This window comes from Hemicordylus capensis, chromosome 4, assembly GCF_027244095.1.
Source record: "Hemicordylus capensis ecotype Gifberg chromosome 4, rHemCap1.1.pri, whole genome shotgun sequence".
NCBI classification, from domain to species: domain Eukaryota; kingdom Metazoa; phylum Chordata; class Lepidosauria; order Squamata; family Cordylidae; genus Hemicordylus; species Hemicordylus capensis.
The window spans coordinates 320,247,525-320,265,035 of record NC_069660.1 but is presented as its reverse complement, the minus strand read 5'-3'; the positions used below and the strand labels follow the sequence as shown (position 1 = coordinate 320,265,035).

Below are 17,511 nucleotides of genomic sequence, written 5' to 3'. Positions count from 1 at the left end.
GGGGGGGCCTCGAGGCTTGGGGGCCTCCAGGCAGCCGCCTCCCCTTGTCTAATAGTAGTTATGCCCCTGGAGTACTTGCAGTCTACTATTAGTCCCAACCCAACATTAAGATTGAACTGCTGTTGGTTTCTCCCTTCAGCTTTCCTTGCTAGCTCAGTTCTAATAGCTTAAATAGAATCTATCTTTTCCTAATGGGATTGGAAACATCTGATAGCACCACTGAATTGAGTATCCAGCCTTCTAATCCTGCTGCAACTTACTCCCATGTTATATAATAGAAAACATGTATATATTTAAGATGAAATAAAATGAAATAAAATGCACTCTAGACTGGGATGAAAAACCCCAATTTCAAGTATACGTTGATAGAATCTGAGCTGTCGGTGACTGACCAGGAGAAGGATCTTGGGGTCCTGGTGGACAGCTAGTTGAAAGTGTCAACTCAATATGCAGCAGCTGTAAAAAAGGTCAATTCCATGCTAAGGATCATTAGGAAGGGGATTGAAAATAAAACTGCTAATATTAACATTCCCTTATACAAATCTCTGGTGCAGCCACATTTGGAGTATTGCGTACAGTTCTGGTCACCATATCTTAAGAAGGACATTGTAGAACTGGAAAAGGTGCAGAGGAGGGCAACCAAGATGATCAGGGGCCTAGAGCACCTTTCTTATGAGGTAAGACTACAACACCTGGGGCTATTTAGTTTAGAAAAAAGACGACTGCGGGGAGACATGATAGAGGTCTGTAAAATTTTGCATGGTGTGGAGAAAGTGGATAGAGAGAAATTTTTCTCCTCTCACATAACACTAGAACCAGGGGTCATCCCATGAAATTGATTGCCAGGAGGTCTAGGACCAACAAACGGAAGTACTTTTTCACACAATGCATAATCCACTTGTGGAATTCTGTGCCACGAGATGTGGTGACAGCCAACCACCTGGATGGCTTTAAGAGGGGTTTGGATGACTTCATGGAGGAGAGGTCTATCATCAGCTACTAGTTAGGGATGTGCATGGAACCACGGAGGCATGTTCCGGCACTGGGGGGAGTGTGGCTTTAAGAGTATGGGGGGTAGTACTTACCCTGACCCCACCGCTCTTCGCCCTCCCGTGCTGGACTTAGTTAAAACATTTTTGGGGTGGCAGAGTTCCTCCCTGCCACCCCTGCCCCCGTCGTTGCCTGAAAGAGCTTCCAAAGTTCCAAGCAGTAGACGTCATTGTGACGTATGCAGCATGCGTGGGCCGGCAGCGGTGGGCGCATGCGCCTGCCACCAGCTTCTACTGCTTGGGACTTTGGAAGCTCTTTCAGGCAACGACGGGGGCAGGGGTGGCAGGTAGGGGTGGGTCCGGACCGGTCCGGAGGCCCTTGTAAAGGCCTCCGGACCGTCCGGACCGGTTCGGACCTGGCCGGTCCGGTCCGGGTGGAGGGGGACCCTTTAAGGGCAGGGAGGGTTTACTTAACCCTCCCGCCACTTTGCTCCCTCCAGGGCTCGTATATATTGTAATAATTGTCCCTCTGAACGCAGCCTCCAGGACGGGGTGGGCGCGCGCGCGCTGCTCTGCAAAGGGAAGATCCTTCCAAAGGGAAGACTCACATTTTAAAAGTTAACTCTTGATGGCCATCATAAACCCCAACGAGAAGCCGGAACAGCACCGAGTCAGCCTCTGGCGCCTCTCCACTTGGCGGCTCCCTTCTGGCTGCCTTCCTTCTCCTCCCATTGGGCCACTCTGTATGTGGGGGGAAGTCGCTTGGGATCCAGAAGTGAGGGTGGGCTGGGCGCGTCAGTGCGTCCTCCCTGGCAGAGCTCTTCTCAGTGGCTGCTGGCGGCGGCTCAGAATGAGGGAGGTGGTGTTTACGATGGCCATCAATAGTTAACTTTTAAAGCATGAGTCTTCCCTTTGGAAGGATTTTCCCTTTGCAGAGCAGCGCGCGCGCGCCCACCCCGTCCTGGAGGCTGCATTCAGGGGGACAATTATTACAATATATACGAGCCCTGGAGGAGGCAAAGTGGCGGGAGGGTTAAGTTAACCCTCCCCGCCCTTAAAGAAACCCACCCCACTGTGCCGGACCGCAACTCTGCGGTTCCATGCACACCCCTAGTGGCAGGGAGGAACTCTGCCGCCCCAAAAATGTTTTAACTAAATCCAGTGCCAGAGGGGGAAGAGTGGCGGGGGTGGGAGTACTACCCCCAAGCTCTTAAAGCCACACTCCCCCCAGTGCCGGACAGCTGAACCAGCCGAATTCCGGACCCGTCCGGAGGCCTTTTGCATGGCCCCGGAACGGTCCATGCATACTCCTACTACTAGTTAGAGGGCTGTGGGCCATCTCCGGCCTCAAAGGCAGGATCCCTCCTGACTACCAGTTGTGGGGGAGTAACAGCAGGAGGGAGGGCATGCCCTCAACTCCTGCCTGTGGCTTCCAGTGGCATCTGGTGGGCCACATTGGGAAAGAGGATGCTGGACTAGATGGGCTTCCTTGGGCCTGATCCAGCAGGGCTGTTCTTATGTTCTCATGATGCTGAACATCTGGTGCCTCTGGCCAGCTGCACTCAGGGGGCTGCCGGCTCACACACAAACACTAGGCAGGGGGAAGGGGCTGGGGGCTGTGTATATTTGTAAAGGTGTGAATTTGTAAATGTGTAAATTTACAAATGTGTAGATAGGTGGCTTGGGGGGGGTGCAGTGGGACTGTGTAAGTGTGTTATAAGCCTCACCCAGGCTTTTAATTAGATAGTGTTTTAATTGTGTTTTAATTGCATTTTAATAGTTTTAACTTTTTAATTTTAATTGTTGAAATGTTTTAATCTTTTATTGGCTGTTTTTATTGTTTTGTAAACCGCCCAGAGAACTTACATTTTGGGCACTATAGAAATTTATTAAATAAATAAATAAATCTGAAAATATGTTAAACTGTAAACCTGTAAAATTGACTGTCAATGTGTAAGTTAGCAGATGTGTAAATGTGTTGATAGGTGTGTAGAGGTTTGTCGTATAGATAGACGTGTAAATAACTGTATAGATGTGTACATACTTGTATATATTTGTACAATAGTGTATAGCTTCCCATTTCTTTCCCCTCAGTTAGTTGTAGCGCCCACACACATACACACCCAACACGCATGCACCAGCAGTGATACGTCAGTGTTTGAGAGCCTTGCTATGTAGGCTCTCAGCAAAGGTGTGGTGGCCCTGCCAGTCTGAGGTGGATTTTCCTTTATTCTAGAATGCACAAAGAGAAGAGGACTGCTAAAGGTGTGTTATTTTAATTTTTTTATTGGATATCTGAAATGTGGGTTTCTGGAATTGCTTTGCCTCTTTGGAATTTGCATGTAATGCGGGCTGGTTTTTCGCTGCCTTGTGCCGTCTTCCTAGGCTTGTGTGGCTACAGGCTACTGGTTGTCTTTAGTGTTATTTCCTTTCCTGCTGGTTTTCTTGGCTTCCTTTGCAGTTGTTGTCATGATGTCAGTCTCATGGTGTAGCAGGTCTGTCGCTGTTGTAGGTTTTTTTAGTCAGCAGTTTGGTGGTCTCCCTTTAGTGTTGTATTGGTGTGCAAACAGGAGCACAAAACCGGGGTGGGTAGTAGGCAGGGGGCGGGTAGAAAATTAGGCAAGAAGTGAGTGGGGAAGCTCACTCCCAGCCAAGAGAGGAGAAAAACCATGTATTTGTGTGACCAGAGGACCAGAATAGCTTTGGCATATAGGGTGAGAGAAGTAAAGAAGAGGGTCTAGATGGCCTCCCCCTTCCTGCTTGTTTGGGGCAAAGAAACCTTTGTCTTTTGAGCACTGTGCAATCTCCACATGCTGCTGACAATGGGGAAAAGAGCACCCCACCCCTCTCAGCATCCCCATAGGATTAACTGATTTGCTGCCATGACCCCTAATTTGTTGCCTGGCCCCTAAAAGCGTAAGATGAGGTGTAGGAAAATTTGGACCCCCAGGGACACAAAAATGAAGGAACATAAGAAATGAAGAAATGAAGGAAAAGAACAAAGACCTGAAAGAGGAGGAGGAGGAGGAGGAGGAGGAGGAGGAGAGACAGGGCTTCTTAAGAAAGAACTCAATTTTGGGTGGATAAGGAGATAAGAGGGATGTCCCAGTCTCCAAGCCAGAGAATGATCAGGGAGAAGCAAAAAAATAAAATAAAAATGTAGCGATGCAGGAGTAAGTCTGCCCAGATATAGTCAGCCGGAGTGAAGGTCCTCTTCTTGTTCCCCAGAATCATCTGAATGTTCAAAGCTATGGTCTGAAAAGAAGAAATGGGGTTGGGGGAGCATCAATTGGCACACAGACACCCCCCCTACTTCTACTTGAGGAGGCAGGGTTGAATACCATGCACACACTGCCTAGGCAAATTAAGGTGAGCAGGAAAGAATGGAGGCCGTTCAGGAGGGCTGCCGCCATGAAGCTCCACCAGCATCTCCACCCCTCCCTCCTCCAAGTTTTCTACCTGTTCCAGCTCCTTAAAGTACTGGAAACTACCCAAGAAGCAGCTTCAGGCAAAGTAGGCTTGGCCAGTCCATCCTCTCTGCATTACCCACTATTCTGCCCTCTGTGTCACCACCTACAACAGACCACACATCTTGGCTGGGCCCTACCACTTGTGCTGTTTCAGATCCTGGATGTGCCAGTGGAGAAACTAGCTAGGCAGGTCTTACAGTTTCCAGCACGGGGGCCCCACGGGAGAGTCTCAAGAGGCTGCCTATTGTGGAACAAGATTCTATCTGCGGCCTTCCCCAGGGTAGAGAGTAGCTCTCCACAATCCATTGTGATACTCACCCAGGTGAAGAGAGGGATTGCAATGAAGGCAAGGACCATATCCAGAATTTCTCTCTGGAGGATAACGGCAGGGATGAGGAGCAAGGAGAAGACTACCACACAGGCAGTCTGCACCCTAGCATATACGGTGAGGTCGCACGTGGTCTGCCAGAGAGGAGCACCAAGAAAGAGGTCAGCTCATGACCCACTCATACCCCATCCCTTTCTTCCTCCATCAGCCTAGAACTCTTATACCTCCTCCTCCCTGCTTCCAAACCACCAACATCTCTATTGAGTTTGTTATTGAAAATATTAGTTCTCCATTCTTAATTGCCTTGTTTGTTCAGTACATTTTTATGCAGCCCCAAACTCATGCCTCTGGGTGGTTTACAACAAATGTAAAACAAAAGATTAAAGCAATAATCCAAACATATAAAACAGCTTAAAACACAGTCATAATTTACAGATCTAGCTAAAAGCTTGAATGAAGCAGCATGTTTCAGTCACACTGATCTTTAAACTATGTTGGAGATCAGGAAGCTCTTGTTTTGGCAGGAAAAATAAAGCATATTCCAAAGCTTCACAACAGCAACAGAGAAGGTCAGTCTCTGAGCAGCCACCAGATGAGCCAGTGACAACGGCAGATTGACTTCTCCAGATTATTTCAATAGGGTGCTTTCCAGATTAAACCCTACAAAAGAGTCACTACGTATCTGCTAAGTGTGCTTCCGTACTTCCTGTGTTGTGACACCGCAGTCCCTGCGCTGACAGCAAGGGGCCATTCACATTTCAGATGCTTTAATTCGGATGTTACATTTGCATTAAATGTGCTACAACATTGCAAGTCCATCGCAGAAAAATTTCTGTATTTTCCCATTGTAGGAGCTTGAGATTCTGGGGATCGTTTTCAATACAGCCTTGCCAAGCCAAAGCATTTTACCCCATTGCAGTGTGTAATCTGGAAAGCACCCAGGTGATAGTGTTACGGTATGGCGCCATTGATTAGGAGAGATATGTACCTGCTGAGAATGTATTATTTATCTCAGTTTAGACTTTTCCTCTCCCAGCAAAATGAAAGCCTGTGGTATTAAGCTAAACTTATCCAAGGATTGTTCAGACAAGTAAAAAAGAAGTGGGATTTGTTTCTCCTGTAACATCTCTTTATTTGGCAATTAACAAAGAAAATAAATGTTAGCACACTAAAAGTAAGTTGCCAAACTCAAGCACTGACATGATATCAATGCACAAAGTGTTTTAAAAGAGTTTCCAGTGCCCATCTAAATTTGTCCATACTAAACGCCCAAATTTCTGTAAATACAATAAAATCATTTCACTTTACTAGAGGGACCTCGTTTATTCCAGCGGCGATTAAGTTATTTGTCACTAAAGTTTATCTCAAATTATAGTGCCCAATTGGGGCCTCCTAGTAATTTTGTCCTGTTGGAAGCTGTACAGTCCAAATTTATTAGAGCCATTCTTCTAGTTTCCCCCTGCATTCCCAATACTCTCACCAGGCAATAAGTAGGTCTTGCTAGGGCTGAATCGGGTTACTGGACATGTATTATAAAGTTTTGGTTAAAACTGGTTTTTGCCAATGTAGGCCTGGCTTCCTTGGTAATGATTGATGAATTTAATCATAAGTGAGAAGACCTTGGTTAAAAATAAACTACTTCAGTTTGGGTTCTCCCATGAGGAAATTCTCAGATTTGGACATGATCAGGCCTGGCAGGTTATTAAGCAGCGTATTGCTGATGCAGAATTACAAGTGGATACAGTCTGTCTAAGGAGTGGAATCTATCTGGGGAAACAACTTCTTAATTCCAGACCAGCAGCATATTTAGAGAACATTCTTATCTCTAAATTTAGGCATCCATTTACTCTTGCCCGCCTAAACGCCCTTCCAACGACTGTTAGGGATGGTAGATATAAAGGGATTCCATTTAACTTAAGGATTTGCCCCTGTGGAATGGGTGCCGTAGAAACTACCCCTCGTGTTATTTTATACTGTAATTTTTATAGTGATGCTCATTTAAAACTAATTTACCCTCTTTTGGGGAAGTTTCCGTGTCACTCGGATAATTTTACTTAGAGTTTTTGTTATCTAACTTTAGTAAAGAGATCACTTTCAATGTGGCTAGGTTTTGCTACATTGTTTGTATGACCCGCTTGAGTCTTATGTAAGGTTTTTTGCTGTATTGTCTGGTCTATGATTGTAATAAAGCTTATTCTATTCTAAGGGTTTCCAGTTTCAAAAGGCAATAGCTGCAGCAATAGCAAAAATCAGATCATCCCCCCAAAGCAGGTCTCAGAATAAAGATCTCTTTCTCTCGGAGGGCTTGCTAGAATAAGCATTCAGAGCTGACTTCTCCATCCCAGATGTCTTCAAACTGCTTCAGTATCCACTCAAGATGTAAATAAATAAATATAAATAAATAAATGTCTCCTTTTGCTCCCCAGCAAACTGTTGCAGGCCTTAGTTAAAAGCTGCGTCCCCTTCTTCCCTCCTCCCAGTTCAAAGCATAGGTCAGGTGCAGATGATCTCACTGTTTTGACTAGGAGGGCACAAGTGGAGGCCATGCTCAACAGAGTGCAAAACAACAAGTGCAGCTGTCAGCAAAAATAGAGATGCTTCCTGTATGTAAGGGAGATAGAAGATGGCTCATGTAAGGTTTGCTTTTAATTTCATTTTTTGTCCTTTGAAAGCAAGCAGCCACCAAACTGATCTCAAACATGGACACGGAATGTAACAGTAGGGCTCATAGCAAAGAAGGCTCTTAAATGTCCTGGGCCAAAACAGTTTAGAACTGTACATAGGAACATAGGAAGCTGCCATATACTGAGTCAGACCATTGGTCTATCTTGCTCAGTGTTGTCTTCACAGGCTGACAGAGGCTTCTCCAAGGTTGCAGGCAGGAATCTCTCTCAGCTCTATCTTGGAGAAGCTGCCAGGGAGGGAACTTGAAACCTTCTGCTCTTCCCAGAGTGGCTCCATCCCCTGAGGGGAATATCTCACAGATCAAGTCTCCCACTGAAATGCAATCAGGGCAGATCCTGCTTAGCTAAGGGGACAAGTCATGCTTGCTACCACATGACCAGCTCTCCAACTGTATAGGTAATAAACATCTCTGAATGTTTTAAATGTTCAATTGCTGTTTAATTTTTTAAAATTGCTGTAATTTTGAATGTTTTTAATTTTTTAATTGCTGTTTTAATAATAAATAACCAGCACCTTACATTTTGCCCAGAGACATATTGGCAACAAGTGTAGATCTTTTATTATAGGGGTAATGACCTTATCACCAACCTTATCACCAGCAATGGACACAACTGGCATATCAGCCAAAACTGAGAAAAAGCACTCCTGGCCAGAGCCTCAGCCTGAGGCACCAGAGAAAGGTTTGGGTTCAGAAGTACTCCCAGCAGACTGTGTATCTGTTCTTTCTAGGGGAGAGTAACTCTGTACAGAACAGGCTGGTCAAAATTGTCTCCACAGTTCCAACCCCACACAATAAGTATCTCTGTCTTATTTGGTTTCAGTCCCAGTTTGTTATCCCTCGTCTAGCCCACTACCACCTGCAGGCAAACATTTAGGAATGTTATGCCATTTCCTGATGAAGTTGACAGGGAGAAATAAATCTGGGTGTCAGCAGCATACTGATAGCATCTTGCACCATATCAGATCATGTAGACATTAAAAAGTGTTAGAGATCAAATGCAGCCCTGCAGGACTCCATACAAAAGCTCACATCTGGAAAGCAACAATCTAAAAGTGAAACCATCTAGAATCTGCTTGAGAAGTAGGAGTGGAATTACTGTAAAGCTGTGCCTCCCACTCCAAACTATCACAGATGGTCCAGAATGATACCGTGGTCAATGGCATCGAAAGCTGCTGAGGGATCAAAAGAGTCACATACCCTCCTTGGATTCCCAACAAGGAATAATCCATCAAGCAGACCGATTCCATCCCATAGCCCACCCCAAAACAAGGAAATGTGGCTGGGGATAGATGCTAGGGATGATGGGAGTTGTATTTCAGCAACAGCTGGAGGCCCACAGGTTGGGAAAGCAAATTTCTTTCCTCCAAGATTGTCTGAAGCTGAGAGGCTACCTCCCTCTCAGTCACTTTGCCCAGCCATGGGTGGTTGGAGACAAGTCTATAATTGCCTGACTCTGAGAGATCCAATGCAAAAGAGGTCTAATAATTGCCTTCTTTAGACAGGAGGGTATCCTGCCCTCCCTCAAAGAAACATTTAGGATGTCTCCAAGGCCTCCTCCACTAATCCCTTACCAGATAGTATAAGTCATGTGGACTTATACATGTTAGTCAAGAGAAGAGATGGCAGACTACATGGCTCCAAGTGGCTTGTCCATGTCCTTGGGAGTCACGGAGTGAAACTGATCCAATCTAACCATATAAGAGGAGTGCCTGTATTTAAGGAGGAAGAATTCCCCAATTATCCTTCACAGCCTCTCACACTAAATTACAGGCATGGGCATTGCCTCAGAGTTGTGGAGGAGGGAAGTATATTCACTCCACTCCTTCACCTATCAGCGGGAATAAAGATCCACGTTCCTCTCTGGGAGCCCACCAGATCAACAACTCCTGTCCCTGCTGATTGTCTCATCTTTGACAGCCCCTGCCTTAAATAAAAGCCCTACATTTAGGACACTCCTCCCTCTCGCTTCCAGCTTGCTCCTTCTCCTTTGGCCAGGCAAGAGGATTGGCCACCCAATCTCTGGCCTCCCAAGGGGCCTTCTCCTCCAACTCTACCCCCTTGCTAGCATTTCCACACAGGGCCGCAGCTGTGGGTCAGACGTCATCATTATTCCATCTCCCCCACTCTGCCGCCTCTCTTGGCACATCACCGTTTGATCCAGTAAACAACCCTGTTTCATGGAGGAGGGTGAGGAAGCCCAACAAGGAGACACAACAAGGAGTGGGCACTTCTGCAATAGACTCTGTAATAATTGTGGAGTCTAGGTCAGCCTGAATACAAGAGATTATTTTTTTCCTACAAAAACACATTAGAAGTGCTGCAGTGGGTAACTGATGGCTCCAAATTCAAATTCAGGGAGGGCGGGGTTTGTATTAGCCCTCCTTCACAACTACAGACAACTCTGCTGGACACAAGCTTGCAGATGCAATACAAGCAGGAAAGAATGGCTTCTTTGGTCTTGCTTACAAATTGCTCTCCATGCACTCATACATTTCCTTGGTCTTTGAAGCAGAAATCAAGATGGGGAGGATGGAGTGCCTGGCAACAACAAAGATAACCCACCTTGCCCACTGAAGGCAAATTATAAGCATGGGCATCGGTGGGGTGGGGGAGAGGGGACAGTTGCCCCCTCACCAGATTGAGTCAGTTCCCATTGAATTTTTATTTTTATTTTTGCACTTATATCCCTCTCTTCCTCTGAGGAGCTCAGAGTGGTGTACATGGTTATTTTTGTCTTCACAACAACCCTGTGAAGTCGATTAGGCTGAGAGCTACATGACTGGCCCAAAGTCACCCAGTGAGTTTCATGGTTGAATGGGGATTTGAACTAGGGTCTTCTTCCCGGTCCTAGTCCATGGCTTCCTCCCACCCTGGAAAAGTCCTGCAGATGCCCTTGGTTGTAAGTGAACACATTCAGTGATATTGCACAACATAGTGCAGAATGGGGCAACCAAGATGATTGGGGGCCTGGAGCCCCTTCCTTATGAGGCAAGGCTACAGCATCTGGGGCTTTTTAGTTGAAAAAAAGGGGTACCTATGGCAAGACATGATAGAAGTGTACATACATATTTCTCCCTCTCTCACAACACTAGAACCAGGGGTCATCCCATGAAGCTGAAGGCTGGGAATTTCAGGACCAACAAAAGGAAGTACTTTTTCACAAAGCGTGCAATTAATCTCTGGAATTTTCTGCCACTCTATGTTTGCAGTTGTTGCTCATTTCTATGTCTAGGAACATAGGAACATAGGAAGCTGCCATATACTGAGTCGGACCATTGGTCTATCTAGCTCAGTGTTGTCTTTACAGACTGGCAGAGGCTTCTTCAAGGTTGCAGGCAGGAGTCTCTTTCAGCCCTCTAAATCTTGGAGATGCTGCCAGGGAGGGAACTTGGAATCTTCTGCTCTTCTCAGAGCAGTTCCATCCTCTACGGGGAATATCTTGCAGTGCTCACACTTCTAGTCTCCCATTCATATGCAACCAGGGCAGACCCTGCTTAGCTAAGGGGACAAGTCATGCTTGCTACCACAAGACCAGCTCTCTGTTTCTCCATTGGGATTGCATGAATTTTTGCATGAGTTGTGTGCATTTCTGTGTTGGTGTTGTGTGCGCTGATGTGCCATGAATTCTTACTTCCCACCTGGCTTCCTGCTACTTGTCCATTTCATGCCCCCTCTTCTTTGAGAACTTAACAGAACAATAGAATCCATTAGGTTGCTCCACAGGCAAACTTTAATAACTTTTGAACCACTGCTTGAAATGTCAGCAAATCACTAAAAAGCACCCCATCCCACCCCAACACATCTGACTGAGCACATTGAGTGCATTGGTAATTTTCTCCAACATTTGAAAGAAATACATGCTATGCTGTTCTAAATATTAGCGAAAACCCTAAAAATTAGAGGGAAAGGACTAAAGTGTCAATTTTCAGCAGTTTTTTAATTTGCTATACAGACAATTTTTAGCAGAACCCCTGGAAATTAAGCTCATTTGTAGGTCATGCATGCCAAATTTCAAGTTATTTCCTCCATAGAAGCCACATTTGCAAGCAATAGAATTAGGTAGCTTATAATGGTGGGACCTGTTTAAACTTTATTTTTTCTACTCATCTTAACTAAAGACAGACCCCTGGGTAGGGTTGCCATCCATCCTCCCAACTAATTAGGGTGTCCAGATTTTGTTGGAGATGGAGTTCCAGTGCATTAACTTTTTGCACCGACTCTCCTAATGACCACTAGGGCCATTGGGAGCAGAGGTAGCTAGTGAGGGACACCTTACCTGTCCCTGCTTTACCTCTACTCTATGACTCCTGCCTTGACTCCTCAGGCATTTCCTGTGATGAGTCAGAATCCCATCCTTTAGGTCCAGGCTCCAAAAGTACCTAGATGCACCTCTGCCCCTGGGGGCTCCTGTCCCAAATCCTCTTTAGTCTGTCCTGGGTGGTGTGGTTTGTGCCCTCAAGAACTTACATGTTAAAAAATGGTGCTTAATTTGCAGTGGTGGGGGCGGGGTGCCAAAGGCCTTCAGGTACAGGCTCCAAAATTTCCTCGGTGCACCTCTGGCTAGTACAGCCTATTTAGAATCAATGTATTGGGGATCTGGATGTGCACGGAACCGGGTGGGTGTGGTTCAAAGTCAGGGGGTGCATCTTTAAGGGCGGAGGAGGGTGCATTTACCCCTCCCTCCATTTTTCCCCTGCCAGTGCTCCCTTTTCCTAAAGTCCATTGGGGTGGCAGCGTACCTCCCTGCCACCCCGTTGCCCCCTTTACCAGAAGTAACTGGAAGTATCCGACATGCCTGCGTGCCAGGCACCGGCACACGCCTGTCGCGCCTGTCATACACAAACTCACACCATGTGCGTGCCTGCCTGCAATGTGTGCATGCCTGTGAGAGCCCCCTTTTTTGTGTCAGCCCCCTGCACTGGTTTCTAGCACATCCAATGGGGAGCGAGGAGCAAATTGCGCACCAACCTTTATGGAGAAGATAGTGACCGCAATGCAAATGGCAGTAGTGATGCTCAGAGAAATCCAGCTGAAGTCTGTCCTGAAGTGGGCAATGAGCAGTCCTGCAAAGGGGGTGAAGCTCAGGGTCTCGAGGGACTGTGAAGGAGAGGCAGCTGCAATCAACAAACAAAAGCTAGGCTCTCCTTTTAGTCCTGTAGATGTAGGATCTGAGGTTGAAATAATTCCCACAGGTGTGATTTTTGTGTAACTTAAGAATGTACATTGCATTTCAACATTGTATTTCAACATACCAAAAACATAGAAGTCTACCAATGTGCAAAAACTGTTTACCAAGTTTGAGGTACTGATATAATTGATTAACTTATAACACTAATCTAGTCATGCTGAAAGGTTTAAAACACACAATATGATAAAAAGTTAAGAAGGAATTTCCTCCCCAGCTGAAACCGTTACTTAAGTAGGAACAAAGTACAATTACGTTTACACAGGAAATGAGATGAGAAGATACTGTTATCATGTATTAAAGAGATTACTTGCCTATGTGATCTGTAATGTATAAAAATCTGTTGTAAATGATGATCGGGGTTCTGGAATTTGGGCACTAGCCGGCCAGAACCTTTGCTTCTGCAGAGCAAATAAAGCCTTTTAAAAACTTCTCCGCTGGTGATGTTCTTTGGCTCGCTAACCCAGTAAAAGAACCATTTGGATGGTATAGCAAATTGGTGTCGTGACTCGGATCAGGGCCACGTTCCTTACACGAGCATAGGCAACCCCCACTGGGTGGAAAGGCCCCCAGCGACGGACAGACTAATCAGCCCAGCCGGCACCTCACCTTTGTTGAGAAGTGGGCAAGGCTCTACCATCGCACCGGGACCTTCCACGACCAGGGGCCAGAAATTGGAGAACTAAGGCAGGAAAACAGTGTAAAGCACGCTGAGGGGAAGGATGCTCCGGAGCAGGTAAGTAGATTTAAACAAGAGGGGTTGGAGTCCCCTGGGGTGGGTTAAAGTCCCAGATTACGGTTAAAGGGTTAAAGTCCCAAATAACTAAACTACTTACCAGAAAAGGATGGGAACTGCTCAGAGCAAGTAAAAGGGGAAAGACTGTACTCCGCTATAATGTGTATTAAGTAATTGGATATTCCTAATGGGAGGAGATCCCCTTAGGAAAAAGAAAATCATTAATTTCTGTCAGAATTGTTGGCTTTATTACCAATTAGAAAGCAGGGCCGTATGGGCCCCCTGCGGATCGATCGATTATCAAACCATACTGCAGTTGTTATTGTTTTGTACCTGGGAAGGAAAATTTGAGGAACATCAATATGCGCAAGCATTTATGGAGCTCTGGTGTAGGGATGAAATCCTTAAAAGTTGTGGGTTGAAGAAGACACAGGCTGCTCTGAGGGCAGAAGCCAGTCTTCAGAGAAAGAGGAGGACACTTAATTTTTCTGAACATGAATATGCTGGTGGTTTTAGGAGTTTGTGGGCAAAACCTGAAATGTGTAAACAATGTGGTTAAACTCCTACGGGATTAATGATGTCTGTTGATGAAATGGGTGCCCGATTGATATCAAGTGGGGAGGCATCCACCCTGGTGGCTCAATTTAAATTGGCGTCCAGAAAGGGGTTAACCCCCTCAGCTCCACCTCCACCTTATGGAGGTGAGGGGGAAGATTTGCAGAGAAAGGGAAAAGGGAGAAAATGAGAGGAGGAAAAGGAAAAGGTGATAGAGAAAGGGGAAGAGACTGAAGTAGTAGTAGTACTTTGGGAGGTCCAGACGCCCTCCAAAATTCAGTCTGATACGAAGGATACCAGAGTGGTGCTTCAGAAAGTACAGAGAAAGGATGATAAGCAAGCACAGAGAAAGTTGGGAGAAAGAAAAGTGAGTGCCAAGGCATTTCTAGTGAGAGAAGTGACTTTTGAAGGAGCTAATGTGGCTTACGTACATGTTCCCTTTACTAGTATAGATATCATGGATACCTCCAACACCATATTTTGCCCAAGGTTCTTTATTATTGCAGTTTATAGATGATCTGTTTTTGGCTACAGTGGATAAAAAGGCCAATGAGCACTTAACTGTTTTTATTTTGACCCATTTGGCACAAACAGGTTTTAAAAGCCTCAAAACTGAAGGCTCAGTGGGTCAAATCTGAAGTAAATATATGGGCCTCCTGTTGTCAAAACATGCTAAGACTTTATTGCCAGAGAGAGTGCATACGATTGTGGGAATGAGGCAACCCACTACTGTTAAGGAGTTTGCTCTTTCCTTGGCATGGTTGGTTTTTGTAGACAATGGATTCCTGGTTTTAGCCAAATAGCTCAAGTAGCTTGTATGATCCAACTACGCAACCCCACAATCTGTCTTGGACAGAAGAGGCCTGAGATGCTTGGGATAACTTGAAATCTTTATTAGTTTCTGCACCTGCACTAGCATTTCCAAACTATGAGAAACTCTTTTACTTGTTTGTAAAAGAGGACAAAGGATGTATGGCTGCAGTTGTGACCCAATATTTGGGTCCAGCATCATGACCAGTAGCCTACCTTTCTAGAAAATTGGAAAGAAAAAAGACCACCATGTTTCTTCCTATTGTAGCTAAATATAAAAAGTGTAATTCCTGCATTTTAACCATACTATGTGGGACTTGGGGAGAATTGGAGCCTTTTCCTCTCCCCCTGCTTCAGTAAAATCTCTTGGGAACCCAACCCAGCCAACCTTTTAGTTAGATGCCAACCAGTCAGAGGAATAGCTAGTTGAGAACTCCAGCTTGCAACCTATTGGAATTCATTGAACTTTTATTAAGAGATTTAAACTATATTTCACCATTAAGATTATATATACGATAACTAGCTGCAGGAAATAGTTTAATACTGTGCAATGTGTGTTATGTTTGTAACGTCTTTGTACATTCTCTTATGGGAAGGTTGGGTGAATTTGGTGGATGGAGTTGTTGTTTGGAAACACTTTCATGAGGAAGCAAAAGGGAGCTTTTATGCTCTGAAGATGGGTAACACCTTGGTCATATACTCAGTGATTCTTCTGTAAATGATTGTGCTTCTCTTAAAGTTGAAATAGGGCAAATTAACCCTTGATTCATAGTAATCATAGAAAATTAGGAAAGGATTCTAAGGTCTCAATGTTGTAATTCAGTTGAACCCCTTTAAATTGATCTCTTGTTTATTTTGGGTTTTTGTATTGTCTTATCAGATGTCATTAGTCTGTTCAGTTATTGATAAAGTAATGAGAAAGAGGGGAACTGTAGCACCTTCCCAGTCCGACACCCACCTTTTGTACAGGAGGGGCTCTTAGATTCCCCCCCCTACAGTTAACCTTGCTTAAGATTTTTTTTTAATGTTATGAAGGAATGTCAGTAAATTGTGGGAGGAAATAAATAAATAAGAAAGAAAGAAAGAAAGAAAGAAAGAAAGAAAGAAAGAAAGAAAGAAAGAAAGAAAGGAAGGAAGGAAAGGTTTTAAGCTGAATGGATAAAAAGAGTTGTAAACACAAGCTGATATAATGTGTTGTAAATACTAGAGGTTTTTATGTCTTTGTAATATTTTTGTTATCATGTACACTGTGAGCCACTATAAAATGGTCTAAGGCCATTTCACAGCCAGCCTTGCTTTGCCTCCGTAAAGAACTTTTGAAATCTAGATGCCACTCCTGTAGCCAGTTATACCAAGTGGCAGGGAGTTCCCAAGTACTGGTTTACATTCACCTGAAGGTCTTCTCAGCTTAAAAGGATCTAGCTTTCTGTATGCTACTGTTAAACCCATACTGTTTTCACAGCTCCTGATTAGAGACTTGATAATAACTTGTGTTTATCACAGGCTTCACCCCTCTGCAAGATTATGGACAACTTTTCTGATAACATATTTTTGTTTCATGAGACACTAGGCCTCGTGAAAGAGATTTCAATCCTATTTCTACCAGGTATATTAATTTTGCCTGGAGGCAAGGACAGTTTCCTTTTATATAGGTTTTTATAAGGATATTGTTGACAGAGAGTTGGAACACTATCTAAACGTGGCTTAGATGGGGACAGTGAAGATCCCGAAAGCCAGGTGTCACTGACGAATCACCCTTTTATGGAGAATGAAGTCAGGTACACTGGATGGAGACTGATTGCCCTGACAGAAGTCTGTAAGTATGCTGGCACAGCGTGGTGTAGTGGTTAGAGTGCTGTACTAGGACTGGGAAAACCCGAGTCCAGTTCCTCATTGAACCATGACACTTGCTGGGTGACACTGAACCAGCCACTTAAACAGCCTGGCCTGCTTTGAAGGGTTGTCGTGAGAGGAAACTTAAGTATGTAGTACATCACTCTGGACATCTTGGAAGAACAGCTACATGAGGCTACAGGAGAACAGGACTTTATCAGCAGTTCTACCCAAAAGGCCTTTGCGAGATTCAAGTGCTGAAGTTTATGTTGTGGCCTCTCGAGTGATAAGACTATGTTTGACCTGCCAGGTTTTTAAATGTTTCTTCAAAGTCACAAACCCACGAGGGTGGGGTGAACGTGAACATTATCATCATCATTATTTTTTTTTTATTTTGACTTTTATTACTTTTGCCTCCTGCCAAGGATTGCTGCTTGCAAGTCGACCCATTGGGTTGAAGCCCTTTCTACAGCCCACAAGCCATAGTGGCCATTGCAGGCCCCAGTGGAGGACATTATCCCCTGTTTTGGACTTTGGGAAGCGGGGAAGTGAGGGAAAGCAAGGAAACAAAAACATTATTGAAAAAAATAATAATATTGCCAAGAGACCAAATTGAAGTGGCCTCAGGTTTTACTTATTGTATTGCTTGCTTTGAGAACTAGACCTAAGAAAGGTTATGACCTTCCTCTTTTGGGAATGTTGGTTGGCCACCCTGATCCCAGGATGCTGTCCCTTCGGCGGGGGGGAGGAACTGATGTCTTGTATGCCTATCTTTTTCTCTCAGTAAGCAGGGTCCTCTCCAGGTTCTGTTGGTGACCCAAACAGTGGTAAAGGGAAGAATCCCAAGGGAGTCTCCAGAGGACGTCAACCCTGACCCAGAAGAAGGACCAGCAGTCCACCATCAGCAACAGCTGCAACA

At 45.0% G+C, this 17,511-nt stretch overlaps 1 protein-coding gene across 3 annotated transcripts in view; it reads right to left on the bottom strand.

The window, feature by feature from the left end:
* Positions 1 to 3,284: 3,284 nt before the first annotated feature.
* Positions 3,285 to 17,511, bottom strand: part of LOC128322923 (protein lifeguard 1-like) — a 64,181-nt gene continuing 49,954 nt past the window's right edge. For all 3 annotated transcript variants that reach the window (XM_053245186.1, XM_053245185.1, XM_053245184.1), the window contains 3 exons: positions 12,442 to 12,570; positions 4,778 to 4,921; positions 3,285 to 4,244 (listed from right to left, as the gene is read on the bottom strand). In XM_053245186.1, the coding sequence (XP_053101161.1) occupies positions 4,059 to 4,244; positions 4,778 to 4,921; positions 12,442 to 12,570 (459 nt within the window). In that variant the 3' untranslated portion in view covers positions 3,285 to 4,058. The remainder of the gene's footprint in view (positions 4,245 to 4,777; positions 4,922 to 12,441; positions 12,571 to 17,511) is intronic.